The sequence below is a fragment of the Pagrus major genome, chromosome 22, assembly GCF_040436345.1.
Source record: "Pagrus major chromosome 22, Pma_NU_1.0".
NCBI lineage: Eukaryota > Metazoa > Chordata > Actinopteri > Spariformes > Sparidae > Pagrus > Pagrus major.
The window spans coordinates 17,573,486-17,601,053 of record NC_133236.1 but is presented as its reverse complement, the minus strand read 5'-3'; the positions used below and the strand labels follow the sequence as shown (position 1 = coordinate 17,601,053).

At 42.9% G+C, this 27,568-nt stretch overlaps 1 protein-coding gene across 1 annotated transcript in view; it reads left to right on the top strand.

Moving 5' to 3' along the window:
- Nucleotides 1–27,568, top strand: part of eva1aa (eva-1 homolog A, regulator of programmed cell death a) — a 78,713-nt gene that overhangs the window by 16,649 nt on the left and 34,496 nt on the right. Inside the window, exons 2-5 of the mRNA XM_073492264.1 lie at nucleotides 5,139–5,362; nucleotides 7,354–7,477; nucleotides 9,204–9,356; nucleotides 18,575–18,718. Of these exons, the coding sequence (XP_073348365.1) occupies nucleotides 5,139–5,362; nucleotides 7,354–7,477; nucleotides 9,204–9,356; nucleotides 18,575–18,718 (645 nt within the window). The remainder of the gene's footprint in view (nucleotides 1–5,138; nucleotides 5,363–7,353; nucleotides 7,478–9,203; nucleotides 9,357–18,574; nucleotides 18,719–27,568) is intronic.

Genomic DNA, 27,568 nt, shown 5'->3' with positions numbered 1-27,568 from the left:
CAGTCTGACCTGAAAAGTGAGGCAGGGAAGATTGCAGTAGAGGATCCAGCTGTGGATAGAAGAAATAGCTGAATATTTTTAAAGGCTAAGTTCACCCAAAAATGAAAATTCAGTCATCATATGCTCACCCTCATGCTGATGGAGAGTCAGGTGAAGTTTCGCAGCCCACATAACATTTCTGGAGCTTCACAGCAAAACAGGGTTGCAGTATTCAACTTAACAACTGAAGTAGATGGGGACTTGTCATCAATCATTTGAAAAAACGTAATTTGCATCCTCTGCCAGATGAGCTGTGTGGAGCCATTTTGTGCTCTTTTTTCAGTTATTTTGAAACAAGTCCCCATCTACTTCATTTGTTTAGGAGAATGCTGCAATGCTGTTTCTCTGCGAAGCTCCAGAAAGGTTTTGTGGACTACGAAGCTTCATCTGACTTACCATCAGTACGGGGATGAATAGGTAATGACTGAATTTTCATTTTTGGGTGAACTTATCCTTTAAGCATATTTACCCACACCCTGCTTATGGTAGGGGTGTGTGATCTCACAATTTCAGATCAGGATCTATCTTGAAGGCATTTTAGATTTACTTTTGCATGCAAATCTTAGAGATTTAAGTATTTTATTTTATGTATCGGACAAGATACTTTACTGTCTTGGGTGACGTATTATAATTAATGCAGTGTTATGTTTTAATGGAGCAAATTCTACAGGGCATTTCAAAACTGAAAGAAGAGATTGCATATTGATATTTGTTTTTATTTTCTGGACAGATCACACACCTCTAACTCTGCTGTAAGTTTGCGTTGGTATGTAGCCTGCACCAGTTGTGACTTATCAGTGAATCCTGAGGAGGAAAGCTTTCTCCACCCTCTTTCTGTGTCATGTTGACACAACATAGTGGCCCATCACTAATCTGCATCATACCTGACCCCTCCATCTCTGGGTCAGACTTGAGGGTCATCACATGACCGCAAATGAGGGGCTAAAAATCACAAGGTTCTCGAGCTTTACAATCGGTTGAAAGATTGCGTTTGTAGCTAAAACTCGGACATTCTCGCCTTCTGACAGGTTAAGTCGCGTCACATGACAAGATCCCATCTGTGTTGGACGATAGATACAAAAGGCAGGTGCAGTTGTTTATAACAAATCCCCACGCTTAAATGGACCTGGCACGCCTTTCAATCCAGGTCACGACAAGACAACCTGTTTGTGCACGAACGGCATCGCGACCGCAACCTCCTGTCTTTTAATGACCGAATAAACAAACCAGCAGACATAATAGTGCGGCGCTTTTGTTAAGGGGAAAGGGCAGGGAGCTAGTTAAGGAAGGAGTCTGGGCCCACATGAAAAGAAACAGGGAGGAGAAGGGAGAAGGAGAGACGCCTGGGTGTTCCTCCAGCATTGTTCGGCCTTCTGCCTCTGAGGGACACCTGTCATTGGCTGGGCGGTTTACACAGGTGCCTTCACCCCGCCTGATTCGTTGGCCTTGAAAGGAGGCCTCAGTCAACAGGTAGCGTGAAGGGAACAATAGTGACGATCCTGAGGAAGAGAGAGCGAGACAGAGAAAGGGAGTGGGAGGAGGAAGAAAGAGAAATGGATTCTTTGGAAAGCACCTGAGGGTTTGTGTGAGATAATCTGTTTGCCTTCACACACAGTCCCACTTTTGTAGAGAGGAGGGAGGCGTAGCGGTGTTAGTGGCGCTCAAACTGTTGCTCAACGATCTCCTCTCTCAAGAAGCTCCTCCTCCAAGTGGCCCAATCATCCATCTTCAGTCCTCTCCGTTTCACCCTCTTCATAACCTCGGTTTCCATGGATACACCGCTGTACCCGAGGCTCGCTTAACCGGAGGGCCGCGCAAACTCGTGGTCTCTCATGGCGCTGGCACTTTGCCAGGAACCAGCCCGAATAAAGTGATACTGTTACACCGACACCACACACACACACCCTGGCTTCAAGAGCCAAGCAGCGAGGCTTGTTCCTACCACGTTGTTTGTGTTGACGTTTTGTATGCCTGTGTGTGTGTGTGTGTGTGTGTGTGTGTGTGTGTGTGTGTGGTCTCGCTGCCAGGGGGAAATGCCAAGTTCGCTCTCACCCTTTGTGGAATGTGGCATGCAAAGCAGACCTGTGTGTGTGAGCGAGGGAGATTACTGTAGCGGGGGAGAAACTAGTTTAGCCAACACAAGTGAAAGAAAGAATCATAATTTCAGCAGACGCCGTCAGTGTAATTTTTAATCGCAAAAGGGATACTGTGTCGGGAGGCCTTAAAGGATAAGTTCACTCAAAATGTAAAATTCAGTCATTATCTACTCAGCAGTAGGCCGATGGAAAGTCCGGTGATGTTTCCTAACATTTGTGAAGTTCAACAGCAAAACAGTGTTGCGGCATTCTCCTAAACAACTGAAGTAGATGGAGACTTGTTTAAAGCATTAAAAAAACAAAGCGTAATCCAAATCTCCAGAAGCCCTGAGATCCCAAATTAATTTGAAAAGTCATTACTGTCACCATTGACGGTTGTGCACCAACTTCAGAAGGGGCCAGCGCCAAAGCATTCAGCTTAGCGGCTGTAACAAAGATTTTTCTGCTTTAAAAAGGGCCGTAAATCACTCTTTTAAAATCAATTTTGGATCTTGGGGCTTCCAGAGACTTGGATTACGACGTATGGACGTATTTTTTAGTCCCCATCTACTTCAGTTGTTTAGGAGAATGCTGCAACACAGTTTTGCCGTGAAGCTCCACTTGTAGAACTTCACCTGACTTTCCATCGGCATTCGTGGTTGGTAGATAATGACTAAATTTTTATTTTTGGGTGAACGTATCCTTTAATAAAATGTTCTTGTTTCACGTTAATGATCATGGGGTTGTTCACACTATGTACATATATCGCAACTTAATGATTTGGACAAATGCAGTTTGGCAACTAGCAAGTGATTTTGCATGAAATTGATAAATACAGGTAATAAAACTGTAACATGTCTACAAGTCTGAGCTTTAGTGCAAAGACAGCTGCTGTGGTCGGGTTCTACTTCACATCCTGATAATTTGGTCCGTGGCATCCAAATAATCTCTAAATAAACCTAAAATAGGATTGCACATGTGCACCTGTTCTCTATTTTCACAGCCCAGCCACAGGTGGAAAACTGTTATTGTGAGCTACGGTGGTTTAATAACTGTCTCTATTTAAAGTGAGTGTATTGACCTTTCACAGCCTGAGAATGTCTCTTGTTTCGCTTCCTCCTTTTAACTGTGGCCATGGTGATAAGGGGACAATGTGTGTGTTCAGTGTGTGTCCACGTGTGTGCCTCCCTGCTAATGTGTGTGTTAGCAAACTGTTTATTTCCTCTTCCCGACCAAACACTAACCAAATACAGGTAATCGAATGACAGTGTGTCCACTTTGTGAGTGTGTGTGAGCGTGTGTGTGTGTGTACTTATCTGAAGACGTGTTTGCAGAGCACTTACAGGGAAGCTTGAGCTCGCTTCGGACGCTGTTTACAAGTAAAAATAGTAGCATTTTTAACTGGATACATTTGGAGACAGAAATGTGATTATTTTCTTTTATGTTTTTGAATGCCGGTGTCTTACTTTGACACTGAACCTCACAGTGAGCCACACCTGATCTTACATATGCCAGGCTTTATAAGTTGCCTTCAACAAGCAAGGTTTTGAATCCAGCTGACTTTAAAGACTAAGAGAGTGTTTATTTCTCCTCTTCAGCAACGAGTATGTAGGCGAAATGGTCCAGATAAGACATTATATGACAGTGGCCAGGGGATCAACTCTCCTTTATCTGCTCTTTCCTTCTCACAGGCTGGAATGTTAATGGTGGCTTTTGTGATGGCTTCAGTTATCCCGTGTGACTGACAGGCTGACTGGCAGCTCTCAAAGACTCCTAATGGGGAAAGTGGAGTTAGCCGTGAGACTCGAGCGTTTTAAAAGAATGAGGGCTTTTATTTGATTTGAAGCAGCCTCCGAGGTTAAACGAAAGTTCACGCGGTGCTTGTTCCATTAAACGGTTTATGTAATGTTCCTATTCACAGTCTTGATAGTAGCTGGTTGTTTTGGTGCAAGTTAACGTGGTTACTAGCGAGGAAGTAGCACACTAATAGAAATGAAGAGTGGCACATAAAAGCTTCAGTTTACAGATAAATAAGATGACCATCACACAGCCTGGTAGCATTTTTAGCTAGCAATGCCTCAAAATGCTCTCTAAACTCTGTTGCTGGAAAAATCCAGTATGTACAGTCGGTATGTATGAACTGTATCCTTGTATAAAAAGTGCAATAATGTCAGGCTTTAAAAATTCCTCCTTGGCAGGTATTTTTAATATCAAACACAAGAATATGTTCTCCAGCCATGACCAGAGGGCTGACGCTAACAGCTAAATAAGCTAAAGCTTTACCCTCCCTGTGTTGTTGTGGTATTCACGGCCTGGAGGCGTCCTTTAGATGTAAGCAGTGATCTGTCAGGGCTTGCTGATATGCAGCGCTACCAAATGTCCATGGAAACACTCCATTATTGAAGAAAAAAGATCTCTAGCATTCTAGCAACCCTCTTTGTTTATGATGCTAGCATGAAAAACATTTGCTTGGACAATGCGAAACAGAGGTAGCAGGATTTAATCTGGTTAACAAGGATTTTCCTCTTCAATACTTCCAGTGCAGTGAAATTAAAGGGGCAATATACAGTATAAGACGTTTAGTTGAGAACATTCAAAAATTACTTAATTAAAATCATCACCAGAATTTTAATTAATAGCAGTTTTGACATGATGATGTCGTTGTATTGTGTTGCAGGGATAGCTCCTGAAGTAACTAGCTAATCAGCTAGCCCTGGCCCGTCCTGGTCCTGTGTTAGCTGTGTAAGCACTAACCCTGCCCTGGTCCCTGGTCCCCCTGTCCAAACCGCTAGCTGCACGGCTACCTGAGCTAACTAGCAAAGGCAGCTACAGTTAGCAGCAGTTTGTTGTCCCGTATTTGTTTGGTGTAGGAGTTTGACAGGTGGCCAATCCTTAAATACTGTCTTTAAGAACGCTTGTGCTGCACATATAATGCAAATGATGCTACAGAGCTGCAACATCAAGAAATCTTTGACGTTTTGCACCTTCAGTATCCGAGGTAAAGGCTGCATTGCTGTCCCATAGGTTACCTGTCCAAAGTGTTGAGGAACTACACCGAGCAGGCCTGTGACGGAGACTTCTTGGCTGTTCGCTGTCCGCCCCGCACCACCATCACCGTCCAGTCAGCTTTCTATGGAAGGAGAGGCGCCTCGGACCCCCAGCAGTGCCCTCAGACCTACCAGGCCCTCCTGAGTTCTTATAACCCTCGGGAGGATGATCGATATTGTTCCGTGTCCACTGCACTACAGGTAAATAACCAACGACACATATTCTTGATATCAGAAAATAATTGTTTAGTGATTATTTTTTAGATAACTATTTGCCAGAACTAACTCCGAGGTCATCCCCAGTGTCTCCCAGAGCCGCTGAATCTCTTTTTTGGCATCCTTCCCTCTGTTAGTCCACGCTTCTTGGGCAGCAGATCCTCCTGAGAGAAAGTGTCCTGTAAAATGGTCAAATTGGCCAAGGGTTACATTTTGGAGGACCACCACTGATTATGTAATGCTTTGTGAGGATGTTTTCCGGCAAATTACACTCTCTAAAGAGGAAGCCGGCTTGTATGTTCCCGTGACACAAAGCGATTTCATGGGGTCTTTGCCTTAGCATCCTTTTCTAAATTGGGATGCGGCTGGACCAGAACCCCCACTTTGCAGCACCAATACAAACACACACAAACACATCCTGTTCAGCATTCATGCGGTTGTTTGGTTTATTCTTAGTGCCCCTGCCTTCTAGCGTCGAACACCCTCCGTTTCCATAATAGACAGGACAGCCATGAATGCACAGACACAGAGAGTGCATTGTGCTGAAGTGAGAGAATGACTGACTGCTGCGCCACCCACATTAGTACAACCCTGAAGAATCCCATTGTACCACCTGTCCATGACCCCTGGTTTGTTTTCATTACGGTATGAATGTCTCCATATCAAAAGGTTTGCATCAAGAGTTTGCCAGCAAGGGCAATTTCTGTTTTATCTGTTAATGTAATGATTATTTTGTTCCACCAACAGTTTCATCAGCTGTAACTTGCAAATGTTCTGCATTTTTACCTGATACATGACTTTGAATCGATTATAAAAACTGCTGCAGATTACTTTTCTGTCAATTAACCAATTAGTTTACTGACTAATTGTTTCACTAATCCGAGTAATCCTCACACTGAAAATCTGGACGAAGCACTCAGCCGTACTTTTAATAGATTCTCAGTGTGAAGTCTGGTGGAATGTGAAGTTTGGATCTTTTCCATCGTGCAGCGAGCGGTTTGTTTCTTTGCTGACGAGTGATATAGAGATCTATGTATCCCTGGTTATTTTGAATAGGGTTGGGCGGTGTCTACTGATGTGGCATACAACGATATCCACAGGAAAATGTAGCAATAGATGATATAATTGTTTTAAACTCAGATAAAGCCGTAAAAAAGGATGTTAGTCTCCACCCCACATGTCCATTACTGAGTACGATTCAGCCTCTGAAGCTTGAAATGAAGTTAGTGCTCTGTTGAACATGAACAGTGGCCCAGACAAAAGAAATGCACCAATGTAAGGATTTGTTTTGGGTTTACCTAATGAGAAAATAATAAACAGACAGCCCTAATTAACTTAACATGTTAGGCTTAGTTTATTCTATATAGTCATGTCAAAAAGTCAAAAATGGAAAGACCAAAACCATCAATGTGTTTGTCCATTTCACAATATTTTACATTTATTTTGTCGGTCCTTTCATGGGATATCACCAGTCTTATCCTTGGAATTTACATTCATTAATCCTTAAATCTTTGAGACGGAGGACTTACATATGTATTTGGTGTGTATTGGGGGGAAATACACTGATATCCCGTATTCCCCCCTTCACGTTCCAGGATCTGCTGTATAAATGCCTCTCCTTTCATGTTAAATTCAGGGGAAGGCTCTGAACAGAATCCATTCAGTCATTCCTCCAGCAAGTGGGATTGTGTTGGAATGTGCTCACCTGGGCTACAGCCGGCAAAAGATGATGAAACTAGAGAAGCTAAAGGATGCCAGGAAATGAGTGGAGTGGAGCTTTTTCCACAGATTTCTTTCTCCCGTTCTCTTTATTCTGTTACCTGGTCCTCTCCTCCATATTCCCATGGCCATAAGCAGCCTGTTTGAAGTGGTTTTAGGTTTTGCCGGCCGCTCTTCTCACCATCGTTAGCTTATTGTGCTCCCTCTAAACCTCTCTTTGGTCTTCTCCCGCTCTCTGTCACTCTTTCCCTCTTTAGAAAATGCTGGACGAGTGCCAAGACAGAAGGAGCTGTCAAGTCCTTGTCAACAGCCGCGTGTTTGGGACAGACCAGTGTCCTGGCAGCAGTAAATACCTCATTGTCTGGTACAAATGCAGACCTAGTAAGTCCCTCATCGCCTCAGATCCTGACAGTGACACACATTTCTGTTCTCCTCTGAACTGGGACTGTTTTTTTTTTCCTCCTTTCTCACACACCTCCATGTCCAGTCGGAAATATAACAGGTGGGGTCACTTCATTTGCACTTGAAACAAACTGAATTACGACATTAACTGTCAAAGGAAATCCATGTCAGTATTGGTCTATAGTCAAAGTTTTATAGAGCATCTTTTAGAGAGAATAATCCATGGAAAAAGCATCAGGCAGTGATGTTTCCCCTCTACAAAGCTGCAATGCACTGAAACTGGACAGAGCTTATACTTTCTAATTCTGACTTTAAAGAAACATTATGTAGAAATGTGTATTTTGTGTGACTCGGCGCCCACACAACACCACTGTTGTCAATACAAATCCCAGGTTTCTGTAACAATATAATCAGATGTTTAGGGCCTAACTGGCTAACTGCAGCTACAGTTAGCATAGTGAGCGGTTACCTTAGCAGTAAGTAAAGCTATCCGTCCAAAAGGAAATTAATATAGTTGGGGCAGAGCAGCTGGAGAAAACCAGAAAATATTTTCTTCATTAAATATGATGAAGTTACACCAACATGGTTGGTATTGAGTGACATTGTTATGTAAAGACTATCCTACCTGCCCACACAAGTTACAAAGTGCAAACACAAGTGGTCGGGTCACAGAGCAGGCCTGACAGAGACACTATTCACCCTATTACAAGCTGATGCACCTAGTCATCTAAGTTTACTATAAATTTTACACTGGATTAAGCGTCACAGCATCTACGAGAGACTTTCCTGCCTCTGCCAACTTCCCTGCTTCATTTAAAAGCAAAAAAACTTGTTGCGTGCTTCCCTTCCTTTATCCCATTCCTTCCCTCTCACTGTGAGCCAGGAAGCTAAGAGTATCACTCCAGAGGGGAGCCACAACAGTGCAGTAATCCCACCCAGATTCTAGTCTCCATTCATGTCTCAGTGCTGTGCTGAGCCGAGCCGCACTGAGCTGTGCAGCGGTTCACACTAGAGTGACCAGAAGTGGGCATTAATCCACTGATCCGCCTGCCCTCCCCACTTTTTCTTTCTCCACCGGACCCCGGGGCCAATCAACAGCTCTTTGTTCACTGTCACTTAACCAATGACTTCTCGGGGGAAGAGAGAAAGGCCGCATGGGGTGTTAGTGAGGTGCAACGGGCAGGTGTCACTGCCTCTGAAAGGAGAGGTGGATGGAGGATGGAGGAAGTGAAGGAGAAAGGGAGGGAGTGAGAGCGAACAAGAGTGAATCCATCACCAAGGGATATAACAAACCAGTCCTGCCCCCTTTTTTTCTCGGCTCTTTTCCGATCTCTTCTTTCTGCATTCCTGTTCCACTCCCCACATGGACGGAGAAACGGCTGCTGTTGTGTTTTTATTTGCTGGCCAGTGGAGCTGCTCTGGCTGTCACAGGTCACTGTGGCTGGATGTGTGTGAGGAATGCCTCTGCATGGCTCTACATGTCCACTGAGAAGCTCTGCCTCTGTTTCTGCTTGTTTACACTGAATGAAGCCTTGTTTTTCTGTGCATTTTAAAGCTGTTCTATAGAGGTTTAATGAAATAAAGAATATTTATATTTATGTTAATTATTGTGTTTTAGGGATTAGGGGTCTTTGTATATATATTTTATATATATATATATTTGTCTTTGTAACATCTTGTACCCTTTCTCTCCTTCTATCTCCAGACGAGTACAAGAGTAAGGTGGTCTGTGAGGAGGAGAGGATGAGGCTGAGCTGCAAACGGGGTATGCAGATCGCCGTTTACTCCGCCATGTTTGGCCGAACTCAACAGGGCACCCTGGAGTGTCCCCTGCACCACAGGAGGGCCCCGTCAGTAGGTGAGCCACCTTCTCACTCTCACACCGGTGGGAGCAGGGCAGCTGATTGGCTCAGTCCGTAAGCCGGATGCAGTAACTCTAAGACCTGACATCAGATCATAATAGGACTTTAAATTATCTTACAATTTTCCTTTGTGACAGATTGTGACATCCTTAACAAGCTAAAACATTTTGCATTTTATTGGTACTGCTTGATTTAGTAAATTGCAAGTTTGCTAGTAGCGATAGGTAGAAGATAGTTAGCAGTTACTGGGCTAACTTACTAGCTACTAGCCAGTAGACCAAGCAAATTTAGTAAATACTACCTAGTCTACTTTCCTAAGGACTTAGTAGAGACTTTACACACTAACTTAGTAATGGACTGAAAGCAACATTATGTAGAAATTGGCATTAAGTGCGATTTGGCGCCCCCCACAGTTTCAGAGTGCAACACCAATGTCGTAGATACAAATCCCAGGTCTGTAACAACTTGTCAGATGTAACGTAATATAAAAAGTCACTGTATTCCTACCAGGGGTGCTGTTTTGTAAACCCCTTAACTGATCATCCTCTTGAGAGAGTGGACAAGTGGTGATTATCATATGAACATACTGTAGAGAACTGTTTTACATTATTATCATTCGCTCATAGCATCAGTTTTGGGGTCAGTCTGAGTTCAGGAAAGGAATGACATTTCTTACATGAAGACACCAGCTGGGAATGCAAATCAAGTCTGCGTGCGTTTGCATGATGTTAAACCGAGTCTCCTTGTTCTGCTAATAACGCTCATTTACATATTAATGATTTGGGAGAGTGGAACTTCAGGTCACCCTGGGCTTTTTTATTTTGATCTTTCTGGCAAGATTTGTCTTCTCAAAACATACCAGGCGTCATGATGCATTATAACAGCAGACGGGCGAAATGAAACATTTTTGTTATTGAGTTTGACACGTCGGCACTTGAACGTCTCTGGAAGAGAACTACAAACTCAACAAAATCTCTCCTTCATGAATTTTCCTTGACTTAGGTGAAATTGCCGTCCACACCCTTCATTATTTAACTTTCAGAAACACATCTTTCATACCTCTTTTTTTCTTTATTTTGTTGGGAAAGCATGCTGAGATATATAAAGCCACTCAAGCTCAGGTAGACACATACAAACACACATTGCCAGGGGAATTGGGGTGGAATGTAGATCAGGTGTCTCTGTCATCCAAAGAGTTTGGCCCGTAGAAAAGGGACAGGATTGAGTTCCCTCTAAGTATGTATGTGTGCATGTGCGAGTGCATGGGATATCCAGATGTACTCAATCCTTGTTTAGGGGGAATGTTAATGACCCTAAGCTTGGATCCATAACAAGAATTAGCTACAGTGGTGGCCTGGGCGGCTCATTTATTCCGCTATAGTCTGCGCTGCTTTTGTTTCGTTAATGTATAGAAGAAAATGAATGCTGAGGTTTGCACTTGTAAATGAGTAGCCCGGGCAGGTGTAAGTTAACTGGTGTGTGCGCCTGTTTAAAGTTGTGAAGGAACAATGCACTGCAGACATGCCCTATGTACCTTCTTTATGACAGAGGTGACAGGACGGGGTCGAGAGGCTGACACAGGCGTCAGTCAGCGGGTAATCAGAGACAGATATAAAGAAGGCATTGTGTGAGTGTGTATGCGTCTGTGTGTCTTATTGTATTCTATATGAGCATCAAGGGCTTTGAAGCAACCTTAGCCAGTCCTACGCATGCAGGTGGACCAGGAATGTGCAACAGGTAGGTGTAGCGGGTGAGACAGGGCCGGCCTGATATCTGGTTTCAGACTCAGGATTAAATACAGTAGCTGAGCTCTCACAGTATTGAGGGAATATGGATTCTACTGTTACAGTTATACAAAGAGCAGATTAGAGTGGAGGAGCAGTGGTGTTTACTGTCAAATCACATGTTAACCTCGTGTGCGTTTACATCAACTGGACACTCAGACGCCTCGTTGTTCCCGTTCACATATCATACAGCATGCGTTTCTGTATCTCTGTCACACACACACACACACACACACACACACACACACACACACACACGTATGTGTAAAGACACTTCAACCACCCACAAACACCTCCTCAGGCTGTTCCAGACAGTCTAGCGGTGCCCTAGTGGGATTTCCCCTGTCAGCTCCGTCTTTCATGTGGCTCCCATGTCACCAGGAGCAGGAAGTGAGGGTGTGTTGAGTGACAGCTCAGACACACACCGTTAATTATTTTTAAATGCTTTTTTCCATCTTTTTGCCCTCACGTCTGAGGTGGTGCAGCGCCTTGCGCACGCGTGTGTGTGTGTGTGTGCGCGGCCCTGCATGTCTGAATAATCTCGGGCTTGGCGGTAGCATTACGCACAAGTTTGTTTTGAGCCTATTTTGATTTTATGTCTCTTTTAAATGTGTGTTTGAATGTGCCAACAAGGCAGGTTATAGTAATCTCCTTAACCGCACCAACCTGGCAACCTTGCCACTGCCTGAGGTGCGAGATCAACGGCTGAACTCACACAGCCGGCTGCACCTGCCTAGATGAAATACACCTAGTATCAGACATTACAAGACACTACAGTTTACAGTAGCAGGAAATTGCGTGTATACTATTTATTATTTTAAGTTTTCTCTGCAAACGATCTCCATACATCTGTTACTTCTGATTTATCCTGAGAGTACAGTTGGAATCCAGCACCAGCCACCTGCCAAATACAGCGTTTTCCCTTGCTTGTGGAAGACTTAGGTATACGTATTTGGGGGTGCGGGGATCCTCCTCATAATAGAAATACAACTTCACATAATTTGGACCATAAACATATCTGTGTACATAACGTTTGAAAAGCCAGAGCAGATCACAAACAACACACAGAAAGCCTGATGATAAAACTTGTTTAGTTTTTGTTTTGATGCTCTCCACATTGATCTGACATTTATTTGGCCTATAGTGCCCCATAACAGCTTGCGTGCTGCGCCTAAGCCTTGTAATTGTAGGAAAAACCCTGATATAGACGTAGGCTTTTTCTCTGTAGCTTGTTGAAAACCAGCCATCTTCTGGAGGCACTTTTATAATCGACAAACTGTGGATTAAAAACATGGATCAAAACTTTGGATCAAAACATGGTCAAAGTTGATGGAGAGTGTATCTCAGATGTCAAACAGAGGTCAGGTTAATCAGAAGAAATACTTCCAAAAGTACATTTATTTGCATAGTTACAGTACCAGACCTTCATCAGGCAGTTCAATTCAGACTTTCTTTTCTCAAAATCCTGACTTTAAACCCAGAATCCTGTCTTTACACTCAAAATTCTGACTTTAATCTCAGAATGAAAGATAGAGACAAAAAAAAAATCAGAACAGTGTCCCTCATCCTCTTCCATGAAGTACCGAAACATCACAAATAAATGTATTTTGCAAGTTAGACAGTCTGCGGGAGATGGCTTGCAACGCCAGGATAAAACCATAACCATCACTTGTTGCTGCTATTTATATTTGACACAAATTCAAAAAGAAATGCACTACAGAATTATTTCCTGGATGTATACATGAACTTCTGCGTAGCAATAACTGCATATATCGTTTGCTTTTCTTTTACCTTATTCTCCTCTAAATCTGTCTTTACATTTGTTGTTTGTGTGTGTACTATGAAAGAACTTTCATGTTGTTTTGCAACCCTACGTTGCATAATGACAGATACATTATCTTGATCCCTTGTGTTTAGCTTGTGAATTTTTCCAGTCTGCTTGCCACCACAGAGAGCAGCTCTCTGGTTGCTTGTTGAATCCAAAAGCCCTTGAAAAGCACATCAGACCAAAACAAGTGCATACACAGGCATGTGCGCACAAAAGTAAGCCCCCTTTGATCTCGCCTGTTCCTTGGTTTTGGGGTGGGGTGGGAGTGGTGGAGTTGGACAGGTTTCGGCGGCGATGGAGAATCCTCAAAGCGAAGGGGCCTGCCTCAGCCCTCCTCTCTCATCTGCCCCATTACCATCACACACACCTCTTGACATCTAAATAGCCCCCCACGCTTGGCATGCATGGTCTCGGACTGCTTTTTCTTTCCCTCTCTTTTTTTTTTTTTTTTTTTTGAAGGCCACTGCGCTTTCACTTTTGAGTATGTGCTTCGAAAATGTTTTGAACCGTAAGCGGTAATCGAGCGGTTGGTCTCTCATATGATCTTGGTAGCTTTTGAAAGGCGAGCACGCACAGCTGCAGTTCAAATTTAACACTTGGCTTTTGGAAGCGTGCTCCAGTTGTTGGGGGACAAGCTGCTTCACTGTAACTTTATCTGCGTTTCTGTCTGACTTCGATGCATATGGAGCAGATAAATTGCAGGATGTCGGTGTTGTTTTGGTGGATTTGCAGATTAGATAAAATTCTGTGTAGTTCTGTGTGTTTAAACCTGTCTAAAAGAGTAAGTACAGTCCAGCTGTCAAAGTAGGTGGCAGATTTTAGTGATTTATTTCTTGGTGGTGGTGAAAAACAAACTTCCCTGACATTTGTCTTCCAGCTTCACCCTGTATATGCTATAGACAGTTCCATGCAGGGGTGAGAGCTAAGGACCACCACCAACTGGACTTCAGATGGAGTAACATGTTGTCAGTTATAACACACGTGCGTGGGGTTGACTGTTTTAGTCTCCGACTCTAGAAATAACCTGCTATCAGCTTACAAACAAATCTGAACATATGTGCATGTGCATGTCTGTGCTAGGGTGTTTGTGTGTGACACTTTAAAGGTGCACTATGTAGTTTTGGGGAATACATTTTAATCAGAAGAGAAAGATCTTCAGTGACATTTTTTTATGCCTAAACAAACTAAATTAGCAAACTCTCTGTTTTACTACTACTTTGTTTATATGTGGCGGACCCTGCCACCTTTCTAGCTTCAAACAGTGTTCTGGGGACCTTATTTTCATCTGACAACAGCTTATTTATTCTCTTTTGGAAAAAATATTTCTGAATTTGTATTATTACCTTATTAATATTGTAAATATTAAAATTCAGAGTTTGAATTTCTTCTCCAAAACTACATAGTGCCTCTTTTAAGACTGGAACTCAGTGAGTGTAATACTTGAATTCACCTTGTTACAGTAAACTTCAATCCTTCCGAAGTGAATGGACCGTTTTAACTACGTGTGGAGTGGGAGAGTGGTTTCAAATTCATTAATGGCATTCACAGAAAGCACTTGGCGTGTGCAGGTTTCTACACCCCATCACGACATCTAAAAGTCGCTTTTCTATCACACAAAGACTTTTAATCCCACAACAATGAGTTGAGCCTCCCCGTGAAATGATACGTGTCGACGGTGAGTCAGAGGAGAAGAGGAGAGGAGGACCTCTGACAAGTTTGCCAGCCCATTGTCTTGGAAATTCCAGGAAAGGTGTGCGTGGGTGGAATACCTGGAGGATTGTTATGGACAGTTGCTGCGAGAACCTTCTGGGAAAGGTTGCTGCAGATGTATTGTGTTGTGCCTGTTTGTTTGTGTGTGTGTGTGTGTGTGTGTATGTGTGTGAGTAGGGGTGTGAACCAGAAGTTTCCTCAAGATAACCAGCATGTACTCACCCTACATTAATCTTAATATAAGGGCTCTGTGACAAGTGAAACTCAACAGCACCCATCACAACACACAAAATATTTGACGCTGTTATTGTAATGCTATTGCCTTAGTTTTAATTCTGTGGGAGATGTAATCCAAGGCTGATGCTGGTTTCAAGCAGGCAGAAAGTTAGATGTACGACAGATGACTGATGTGACAAAAAGGAGCTGAGCAGCAAAGAGATGCTGCTGGTACAGGGCAGCATAACAACACACACAGCAGGTGTCAGTAACTTTCAGAAGCTGTGGGTGATCAACCGTGGGTCATCCTCGGGGAAAGTCATCCCTTTGCAATTTCTTTCTGTGGTTCTCTGTACATGACCTCAGTCTGTAATCAGTCGCGAGTGAGAATACGTGTCCAGGAAACTCCTCCCTTTCCCTCACCGCTCCTCTTGACTGTGGACCTACTGTGAGCAGGCTCGGAGGTGGTTGAGGGTAAAGGTTAGAGGTATCAGGGGTTATTCATGCCTGTTCCCATCTATGTGTGTGTGATAGAGAGGACTGTTGTATGCCTGTCTGTCTGCGTTTAAGCCGCTAATGAGAGCCAGGGGAGGTCAGACTCTGAGGAATGTTCTTTTAAACTGCACAGAAATGCTGTGTGTGTGTGTGTGTGTGTGTGTGTGTGTGTGTGTGTGTGTGTGTGTGTGTGTGCGTGCGTGCACATATGAGCATGGAGAGCCAGTGGACAAAGAATAAATGTGTGTCTCCATCCTCTTGTCTCTAGAAGTCTCTATCTGTCTCTGAAATCCCCCCCTCCTACACTCCGGTCCCACCCGTTCCTCAGTGGGCCCCCCTGCTCTACTAATCACCCAGTCAGGGAATCAAAGCTGCAGCTAATGGGGGCCTGTCTGTCAGTGGGTTCCCTTGTAAGAGAGGAAGGTTTTCAGCGTGGCACACCGGCTTAAAAGAGCCCTCTGGGGAGGAAGAGAGAGAGAGGGGGCAAATGAATGCACATCAGGCAGACCAGGAGGTCACTACAGTGACATTTTTACTAGACGTCATGAAGTTAGAAGTTAGGCACAAACCCACTTGGTTAGTGTTAGGAAAATATCTTGTTTGGGCTTAAAATACCCACATTTGTCAGCACAAACATGGCTGGAAAATGTCCAGAATACCCCGTTCTGTCAGTAGAAGTTGTCTTGAACAGTGGGGTCTCATGTAATCTGAGCGTAATGCAAAATGTATTGTAGAAATGTTGATTTAATAAATATGTCACGTACGTATTTAACAGAAGTGAGAGAAAATGTTCAATGGCAACATTTTATTCTGCCGACAGGGAGTGTTTTTTCTGGATTTTCAGATGAAACCGATTGTGAATCAATCATAATCAATGAATCCACATGTGTGGGAAATGTCTAACCTTTTAGGGTGTCTGACTGGTTATCCAGTTACACTCACTGGTTCCCACAGGCTTCCACCTCACTGCATCCTGGTTGGGAATTCCAGTGTGTCGGCTCCAGCTGGGGAGGGTCCGGTTGCCCCTTCGAACAGACACTATTCAGGTTCACATTCTTAAGAAGCTTTTAGTCTTTGATCTGGTTTCATTACGAACACAATCATTTCCAGGAAATAAAGTGTCGTCCTTGATTACGAATGCCGTAATCCAATAAAACTGGACCGGTCTATTGAATGAATTCTCAGTGTTGACACTATGCGTGACTTCCTGACTGGGACATTTGCCCTTTGACCTGAGCTGTAATTTGTTGTGGCCTGTTGACGTGTGAGCCAAGTCTTAACTGGCCTCTTCCCTCTACCTTTCTGATCTGCCTTTTTTGGGGCCCACCAGGGCAAACAGTGTGAAAGCACAGTGTCCACTTTCAAAGGCTCATCTCCTTGTGTTGTTCTTTAGGGGTTAGATGGAGCGTGGGGTCGTGGAAGAAGGCATCCATGTGGAACCACGACTCATCCACATTCCCACAAGACTCAGCTAGAGGTTCTGCCGACTTCATTAATGCTTCTCGCACCCCAGTTTGGGGTGTCACTGAAGTTCATGATGTGGAACATTTAACTGAGATACAGTGTTCAAGTTTGGTTTACAGAATTTGGGATTTTTTAAACACAGCAGTGTTGTGGTTAATCCCACAATCCTCGGGTTTTCGTACGGATCATGTTGTAGCCGTACTTTAAAATGATGTTTCTTGAAGTAGGGCCATGTACGTCTGGCTTTATGAGCTCTAAAGAGTTCATTCTAAAGTCTTCAAGCGCAGCAGGTCAGTACATCATCCTCTGTTATTGATGTGAGAGAGGAAGGAAGTGAGAGCGGCAGAAGGAAAAAGACGAGCCTCATCTGTCCGTCCACAGGATGAGAGCTGCAGAACAGAAGGTCTGGAGGAGCTGGCAGGTGCTTAGCGATGATGTATGAGAGCCACATCCATTACTCTGTCTGGACTACATACACACACACATATGCATACACACACACGTTGGATCAGGTATCCTTTAGACAATGTGAGGCCCCACTAAGGTTTCTGTATGTGGGTCTGATGTGGACTGAGGCTCCACCAAGGAAACCTTTACGGGAAGGAGTGTGTGATGTCCCCTTGGTCTGCGTGTGTCTGTCTGTTTTGACTGAGACTCATGTAGTCCTTTTGCGCCTGAAGTGCTACATGTCCATCAAACTCTCTACAGCAAGGTAGTAGAAGACTCATCTGCAATATAAACAATTGGTATCCAATTCTTATATACTATAAACGGGCCTTTTGTCTCTTGAGATATGTTTGACTCACTGTTTTATTGGGAATATAAAATTATTATTATTATTATTATTTAATTTTTTTTAAATAAACATTCGTCATATCTTAAATAAGAATATAAAAATGTGTAGACTCTGAATCTGGCAATGCATTGTAATCGGATGAGAACTTTTCCAAGGATGAGAACAGAGGCAATGCAGATTTGTAGTTAGTTGATTATCTCTATGCCTTATTGGTAAGTGGACTGTAAATAGTGTGAAACAGAGAAGGTTCTTGTATCTTTGCGTCTGTGTATTTTGGTACCATTTAAAGGGAGCATAGAAACAATGTTTGGAGACAAAGCAAGGAAATGGTACAGTCGCCAGTAGATAGCTGATGTTGATTTGAAGTGACATTCATCTTCAAAGAGCTACGTAATTCTTAATGTATGGCAAAAGTCAAAGAGATTCAGTTAAACCAAACAAACGTTTCTTGCCTGTAATTTACAACTCACAAAGACAATATTGACATTTTTGCAAGTTCTAACCTGCATGAAAGACGGTTAACGTTGCAACATAACTGGAATTAACTTTTTTCATTTGAGCTAAAACGTATAGTTATTGTCTTTTTAATGTTTAATATGCACATTGTTTTATTGACCATTCCATTAATAGTCTGGTATATGTATGTCTATGCATAAGTCGACATATTCATATTCCTCCGACTAATGGATTTCTCCACCAATTGTGTCAGTTTTGCTCCATTTTTCATTTTCTTGAGAAATACGTTATATCATTTCCTTTCTGGGTAGTGGTATTCTTTATAGACCATAAAATAAAGTGTCACATGAAAAGATATAAAAGCTGGAACCCACTCTTTCATATACTTAGTTAAATCATTGCTTTTCATCCGTCTGATCAGTCTAATAATTCAATACTTTTTACTTCTCTCTGTCTTCCCTTCAGACTGCCAGTCGTCTGTGGCTCTGCAGGTTCTGACCGCCCGCTGTCAGGGAAAGAAGAGCTGTCTGGTTCGAGCCTCCACCAGAGACTTTGGAGATCCGTGTTACTCTGGCACCAGGAAGTACCTCAGTGTCATCTACACCTGTGGTGAGTCCCAACACACCTTCACTCAGGCCTTGATTTTCTCACCACCAGGGGGCGATGTTCACTCACTGATCAGCTTCATTTAGGTCTCGTCTTTGATCTCTCAGCTCTGTGTCCAAGAGTCAGCAGCTTAAAATGGGCTCTGCTATAGTCACAGAAGAATTACATGTCCTTTTAGGGTTAGAGTTTAATGATGATGCTACTGGGTGTGTATAAGGATATGAACAGGACACACAATCAAACCAAAACATCAATTATTAGAACAGTTGGCAATAAATTTCAATAACTGACAACTCGAGTATTCGATTAATCGTTGCAGCTCTAGTGCATTTTTTGTGTGTTAGTGTACGTATGTGGTTGTGCACACTTGGTAGAAAGAGCTGTACAACTTGGATATGGCTACCAGTGGACAATAAAGGTGTCACTTACTGTATTATGGTACAGTCAATGGAAATACTGTGTACGGGATACTATCATTAATAGTTTGAAATACTTTTGTATGCACTTTTAAATGAAATTCAAGGTTTCTTTGAGAATCAGAAGTGTCATAAACATTTTCTAGACTAGAAATGGATTCTGAAGGCATGCAGTTTGTTTTTTGACTCTTTAATTAGAGGAAGCAGGCAGATTCAAAGTTCAAAGCTTCTGCTTCTTCTAATTTTCCATGTTCAAGTTACATCATTCAAACAAACTTGACAGCCACAAAATTTAATAAAGAAAAACAATTGTTCCCTCTGACTTTTCATCTGTGCGGATGAGGGAGAGAATGATGGTCTTCCTTTTTATCTGTTCCACACCCCTGGGCTAATCCTGACCTGTCAAGGCTGTAATTCATTAACCACACACTTTGAGACACACTCAAACGCACACACACACGCTATCCAGGCGCCTCCAGCGCCAAGAATTGATCAATCAGCACTGTGGCCTGTTGCTCCCATACACACCAAAATAACTGGCACATAGATTCAGATCTAGACTGGGACGAATGTTATACTTGGCGTTTAAATGTGAATTTTGAGCATTGCTTTTGAGGAATTTATGAGATTTGTGTCAGTCCCTGCTGGGCCTTAAAATCCCTGTAATGTGCCTCGTAGGATTGCAAATTAAAGTCTGTTTGTGGAGTCTTTTCTGAAGTTCTGATCACAATTTATGACTTGTTTATTGGCTGGTTTTGAATTTTCACAACCCAGTCCTTTGTCTCCAAACGCTGTGTGTGCGTTTGTCAGATTGTTGTCCAAGAATCCATCCATCCTCCATTCTTTATCTCAGCGACAACTGGTCAGCACAGACAAGAACACACAGACTGTTCAGCTGTGTTTATGGAGTCGTTTGGCTTGAATCTCTGTCTGACCTCCCTTATCTGCCACTGATAACACACAACGTGCTCTCCTAACAGCTAGGTCCTGACTCGGGTTGGTAAACGTGTGAGGCATGCAGGGGATGTGGGATGGTGTAAATGTTCAACAGATAGAGGGGGAAACGTGCTGTGAGGGGGTAAGAGATGTGTTTCCTGCGCTGCGGTGGGATTTGAGAGGGTTGAACATGAGTAAATCAGTGTAGCGGCTGCAGACATGAAGTCACTGGTTGCTCCAGGCTCCAGCAAAGTGGTAATTTTGGGGGATCCTCTTTCATTGGTGGGCTGAGTGCGTGTGGGATTGACCCCATTTGTGTCTGAGTACGGGACGGAGGATGTCTGTCTCCACATGATCAGTTGCATATCTGTGTGTAAGTGCGTGCGTGTGTGTGTGTGTGTGTGTGTGTGTGTGGTTATCTGTAGGATGTTTTGTTCCAACTGAGAAAAAGTGTCATCTACATACACAACATGATTGATGGCGCATAATGTTAACAATGACTGTACTTTTTTTAAAGGGCTGCAACTAATGAGTATTTTCACTGTCGATTAATCTGTCTTGACCTTGTGGCATGTGACTTCTTCTCATCCTTCTTCAGTATCAATCATGAAGTAGAGAAAACTACAGTGGCCCTGAAGGTCCAAACACAACAACATTTCACAAAACAAAACATTACATTGTATTTTGACCTTCAGGGCCACCGTAGAAAACAGCCAAAATTACCTTAGTAAACAAAAGACCTGGCAAGCCTTGACTGTGTATAAGGATATAAACAGGACACACAAGCACATCTAACATCCACAATAACAATCACGAAATATGTCGTAATGCTTGTTGTTGGATGCGGTTCTACACTGCCGAGCAACTATAAATTTGTGGTAAGAGGATTATGATTGAGAAAAAGATAAAAGATCATCAGTTTTCTCCAAAGCCCAAGATGACGTCCTCAAATGTCTTGTTTTATCCCCAACGCAGAGATATTCAGTTTACTGTCATAGCAGGAAAAAGAAACCAGAAAATATTTACATTATGCAGCTAGGATCAGAGAATTTTGACTTTTTTTCTTAAAAACTTAATCAAACCAATAAACTGATTATTAGAACAGTTGGCAATTAATTTAATAGCTGACAACTAATCGAGAATTCGATTAAGTGCTGCAGCTCTGGTTGCATTTATAGGCCTTTTTCTTGTTAGTGTACGTGTGTGGTTGTGGATAGATGGATAGATTAATAAATACTCATGATTTGGCAGAATTTTATGGGCTTTTTCACACAGGTCTGATTTTTTTGTTGTAAAATATGTGAACTCTTTCTCTCAGTGTGTGTATGTGCTTGTGTGTGTGAGTTTCTGTACCACTAAATGTTCAGCATGTGCTGCCTGAACGAGGTGTTAACCCACTTAAAGTCTTTACTGTCCCATGATGACCTAAGTGCTATTTTAGGGGCTTTTGCAGCCTGCCAAGAATAAAATAATTTGGGAAATGGCTTTTTATGAGTGCATGTATGTGCATGAGTATATGCACACACATGCAGCCATGATGTTTGATTCACAGTATGTGGAGTCTCTGTCGGCCCTAAGCTTGCCTGTGATTTATAAAGCCATCAACCCTCCGAGCTCCAGCTTCTTCCTCACACAGCCCCAGGGGCAGACTCGCTCCTCGGCAATAACACAGCAGCAAATGGCCCGGAACCTGCCATCGCTCTCCCAGCAGATCACACACAGTCCGCACAGCCGCCACTGTCAGGCTTCATTTACGTCCAGTCCCCCTGGAGGAAGTCCCTCCAGTTTGTTTGTTTGTCAAAAAATACTTAAGCCAGTGGTCCGATCACATAGCTCTGAATGTCTGCTGTATCTGTATTTCAACAAGTCGACGCATAAAATGAGTTCTGTCTTGCAAATTATTCGTAGCCTAAACTTACCTTCAGTGCGACTGCTGGAGATTGATGAATTAGCCTGCTCGGGGCACTTTCTTCAAAAAGCAAAGTTGCACTATGGCTGCTTTGAAGTTTCTTTCTTGTAGTGTTTTGTTGGTTATTCTGTCAGGGCTTGACCTGCGCCTTTTGAAGCTGTAGGAATGAAGAACTCAGCCTCTTTGCAACATGTATTCAACCGTTTATTTGATTAAAAAAAGTCAAGTAGGAAGTAGGAAGGGTCCTATTTATACAGCTTCCTAAACCAGACCTCTTGAGGCCTGTCCTGCAGTCCTAAAATATCCTTCTTCCTTTTTGCCAACATTTTTCCTCTGCCTTGTGAGTGAAGACATACAGCCTGAAGGCATCCTGCTTCTGTATCTTGGCGTCTTTGTATCAGAAAGCGCAGCTATAACCTTAAACATGATTTAACCAAATATGATTTATGGACATCCATGCTGATCGAATCATATCCAAAAGAATCTCCTTCCAGTCCAGTCTTTTCCTCCCCTGAGAGGTATTAAAGCATGAGACTTTATATCAAGATGAGGAGGCCTCTCTCGTAAACTTCCCCTCCAGAGTGTTCACTGCGGTGTAATGGATCACCCTGAACAAGCCACACAGCCTCGATTGAACCAGAGCAGACTTTCAGGGGGGATGAAAGGTTACGGAAAGCTTAATGAACAGGTCTAATTTCTGAGGAGGAAATGGATTAATTGCGGTGCTTAGCTGGTTAACATGGGACACCGGGTTTGGAGAAGGGGGGGCTCGGCGGAGCAGGCGACTCAGGCATTTCCAACCCTGGGGTTGAAACCTCAAATTGGAAATAGTATCCCTCAAAAAAATCCTAATGAAAGTATAATGAGTCCATAAATTTCCTATATTTGTTTTTAGATATACTGTAGGATTACTGCCGCTTTGGGACCGGATGCCAGATTTTCCAAAAACTGTTGCTGGTCCATGTGTTCGAGACGAATGGGAGAGATATTATCTGTGTTTACTGAGCTTCAAAACTAATCACAGGCACCAAAAGCATCGGTATGGACGACCTGGGAATGAGACTCAATAATCAAGAAACTTTGTCCAGAATTGCTTACTGCACCTTCCCCAACCCAAATTGTGCTTCAAAGGAATTATTATAGAGAATCAAATCTGTCAGACTTCAACAGGTTTTACCGGTAAAGCAAAGTTAACTACCAGATAAAGGAAACCCTGCCGAATGCAAAAACAAAACCATGCAGCTCAGCTGTTGAACAGATTTTCCACTTCCTGTCTGGACCAAAATTATAAATATTCTCCTGATAAAACAATCCATCAAGTAGCCGTTCCATAGCTTTCAATCGTATCACACAATCTTTGTCAGCTTCTGAACACATTAAGGACTTTTATGTCCCTGCTGGTTTAAACACTGAGTTTAAACCTTACTTGAATTGAGGGTCTAAGGACAGAGGGTGTCTACCGGGGCAATGGAATTTGTAATTTCAGGCTATATAAATAAAATTGGCTTGACTTGACTTGACTTGAATAACTCTTCGTCCCTCAGCTAACAATAAATGCTCAATAAGGCCAGGAATTCGCAGTTGATCCATTTATGGCATGCTTTGTGTTAACGTGTCAAAGCACAATGAACAACAGTTTACACTACTCCGAGATAAAATGCTGCGAGTACTCAACCAGTCAGAAATGTACAGTACTACCCTTCAAACAGGGACTTTTTGGTGGATAAAATAATTTCCCAAGAACGTCATTTTGACCCTGGTCCCTGTGGTGAAAATGCAGAGTTCTTCCAAAAGGTCCGAGTCCCGAGGGAAAGTTCCTGTGGTGGAAACGGGGCTTTCATTGAATATCTCAAAGTAACTTGGTATCTGAGAATGATTTCCTTTATTGTGTAAGCTGCTCTTAAAATTTAATTTCCCTGTTATGTTTTCACCAATTATGTTTTAAACATTTCCTCCATATTTTCCAGATAGAACAGTGTAGCAGGAGCTTGTTTTATCCATTTTGGTGAAGTTTACACTGTAGAGACTGAACTGCTGGGACTGTCAGAGGTGTGGTCACTGGACTGTGCTACTGGTGTTTTTAATGGACACGGTCCGAGCAGTGGAGGCTCTGGCTGCCTACATGTGGCTCAGGGGGGCTGATTTAGATGTAACAGGGGGAAACAGAGGAAGATAAAGATGTAATTCAGAAGCCTCAGGGTTTCGGATTGTCCCAATCGGTTAAGCAGACATACACACAGGCACATACACATAAATATACATGCACAAAGATACTTGAGGTACACATGTGGCCGCTGCAGTAAGCCACACAGTCCTGCAGCTCCCCCGCACACATTCATGTCATGTCAGCAGAGGAGACTGTGGGGAAGATGTTTATTTTGGCCCAGTTGTGTGGAACTGTAGTCCTGCCGGGGCAGGCAGTAGCTGCTGCTGGGCCCCATCAGTCTCCCTTATAGATATCAACTTATAGCTGCAGGAGTCGAGGACACACGCATTTATACTGCGGTGAGTGAGGCAAATTAACACTTTAATATGATGCGTACACGTGTAAAAACACTGTAAACTGTAGTAGGCCAGGTGCATGGTGCATCCATCAAGTAATTCTCTGCTTTTTGGCTTTTGTCTCCTGAAAGCTTCTACCTTCATCTACGACCACCATTGAAATTTAGACCAAAGTTTGGACAATTTAGACCGCTTGTTCCTGTCGGAGGACCCTAAATCTTCAGGATCACTATCTGTAAAATGTATGTTGATTCAGATATTAAAGGTGCAGTCTGAACTGACTACCTATCGATTGAATAAATAGGGGCAGCAGATCACCAGAGTAACCGCTAACTGCTGCTAACTGTAGCAGACATTAGCTAATAAGCTCAGTTAACCATGCAGCTGGCAGTCATATTAGCTGACTCTGGGGGTTGTTGGGTTTTTTTACCTTATATGCTTATAATAAGTTATTCACTTTTCCTAAATCAGAAAAACCCCAGTAATACATTGATGTAATATTAACAGCTATTTATTACACTCTGGTCTCCCATTTGCAATTGTAGTGGCCCTTGAACCTCAAGAGCCGCTTTGTTCATTTATTGAGCATGCTTTAGAAAAAAACTTTTACTTTGGCTTCATAAAACACAGACACACTCTACACACCTTCTACCATCTGCTGGGTTATTCTCTACAGACTAACTTCTGGAATCACTTGGAAAACTTTTATGACTTTCATTTCAGGGTTGTCACTGCTGCTTGATTTGATAACGTATTATTGACTATCAACTTATGATTTCATTATCAACTCGGTCGAAGACACTCTCAAGATACAAAACTCTAGTAGAAAACATCTTTGAGGCTCGTGTGGCTTATTTTAGCTTATCATTGAGACAACCTATTGTGTTCTGTCTTAAAGCCTGCCACGTACGTCTCTTTGTACACTTGACTAAGCTGTCATACTCTAAACTGTAATATATTGAAGCTGCACCTTGTTGGAAACAAAGAATTCTTTGAGTATGGCCGGGTCGGGCGTGGTTCACTACAATTGGCCGAATCCAATTGTACCAAGCGAGTAAGAGTGTCAGTCAAAAGAAAAACGGCCTCACTTAACCCTCAAATACTTCAGTGGTAACGTCACAGGATTCTGGCACTCATCGCATCATTAAACAGTATACGACCGACTCTGCCCATTGGGTAAAAGAACCCAAGATTCTGAAAAAGGTGTTTTAAAAAACAGTCTTTGACCCAAACGTGATCCGTGGTGTGTCTGTTGTTAGTGAGCAGAGAAGCAAGCAGAAAGGAATGAAGTGGCCCCTCTGAACGCTCCCCAGCCTCGTAACACAAACCTGACTGTGCAGAAACAGCCAGCAGCTGGCACTCTCAGGAACACACTGCTGCGGGAAAACACACGGCACGTGACCTCACCTGACCTGTGTGTGTGTTGCATTAATAGTCGGTTCAGCCAATGCCCATAAAAGGCTTTGAGTTTGGTTGTAGTCTCCTGTGTACTTTCCTGAATTTGGGTGAAGTGGCTGAAAGTCACTCAGGGTGCGGTCTCTAGAGCAGGACGAGTAGGGAGTTTTTTGGCGGGAACACACTGTTGCCACGGCAATTTGCTGATGCAAGGGGGTTGTGGTTTTGCCAGCATGTTCAGTCAGCTGATGTCTGTCTCATCGACCTGCATCGTCTGGTGTCTGCTGGCTGTTTGGTGCACACAAGCAAATAAAAATCAATCAGACACTAATTCTGGTAGTTTTCCCTCCTCCAGACACATGAACACTCAGCTATGAGTCATTCATTACAAATCTAGTGTAATTCCCCGCTGGTGACAGCACTGGCCCGGGGGCGAAAGTCTGTAAGAAGTTTAATCAGATTATAATGAATCCTGAACAAAAGGTGTTAATTTTCCTTTTAAGTTCTCACAGCTTCTCAGACCCTTTAACCTTTTGGCTTTCTTCCCTCTCCCCTCCACCACACACATGATTGACTCAAAGGTTTTTCACCAACATCTTTTTCTTACCCCGTCCCCTCCGATGTTCTCCATTTCCTCGTCCATGTCACCCTCTGAAGCAGCAAACCTCTGCCTTTCATCTCACCCCTCTTCCTTGTTTGTCTTCTGTCTCCATACTGTCCACCATTTCCGACCACGCAGACAGCGCTAGCCTCGAGGTTAGAGCTGGAAGTTGACTGGTTCATGTCCCTGACTATCTGAGGGGAACAGAAGAGATACCAATTACACAATGCCTTTGAGCAATTGAGCGCCACAGTGTTTGGTGTTCCTTCATGTGAGTGTATGTAACACAGCCTAATCTGAAGCTAATCCTAAAGGCTGCTGCTCTAATTAACAGTGCTATTAACAGAATACACCATTCTCTTATTGAAGTTGGATTGGTTCGAATCAAATCCTTTAAAGTCTTGTTCTTAAATAGAGGCTGCGACTTCTCCAATGCAAGATAAAAAGAAAAAAAGGGTTTAAACTGGATTATTTCCTTTAAAAACTAGATAAGTTAACCTGTTCTTATCCCTGGAAATGTATGTAAAATTATACTAAAACACCTATCCCAGTCTAGCCCAATGTTCTGTAAGTGTTTCTGGCATTAATATACTACTATAGGAGTTTGAACACACTGGCTTATTTGACCTATTATTTTTAATGCAAAAATAAGCCTGCAGATGACCTGTAACTGCCCCTATTAGCTGGAAAACACAATGAGTCCACATGATATAGTCTTACATGGTTCAGGTTCAAATTAGATAACAATATCACTGAAAATGAACACCTGACACGCTTAAGTGAAAAAACAGCCTACTCAAAAAGCAAAATACATAAAACTACATAGACTTTAAAACGTAAAATTTTCAAGTTTAGGGCTTTAAAAATGGATTTAAATTGTATATTGAAATCTCATTGGCTCCATGGGGCATCAGTCATCCAGAGGCTGGAGTGTAAGTGGCTCAGGAGAGAGGAGAAAGAAGAGATTAGGTCGACCTAATCATGCATTGGCTGTAGTAGGCTCTAGGTTGGGCATAGACACTCAAATGTCACTGAAACGACTGGTGTGACTGGTGTTCCAGTGTGAAAGGCGGGCCAATGGTTCAGAAGATGTT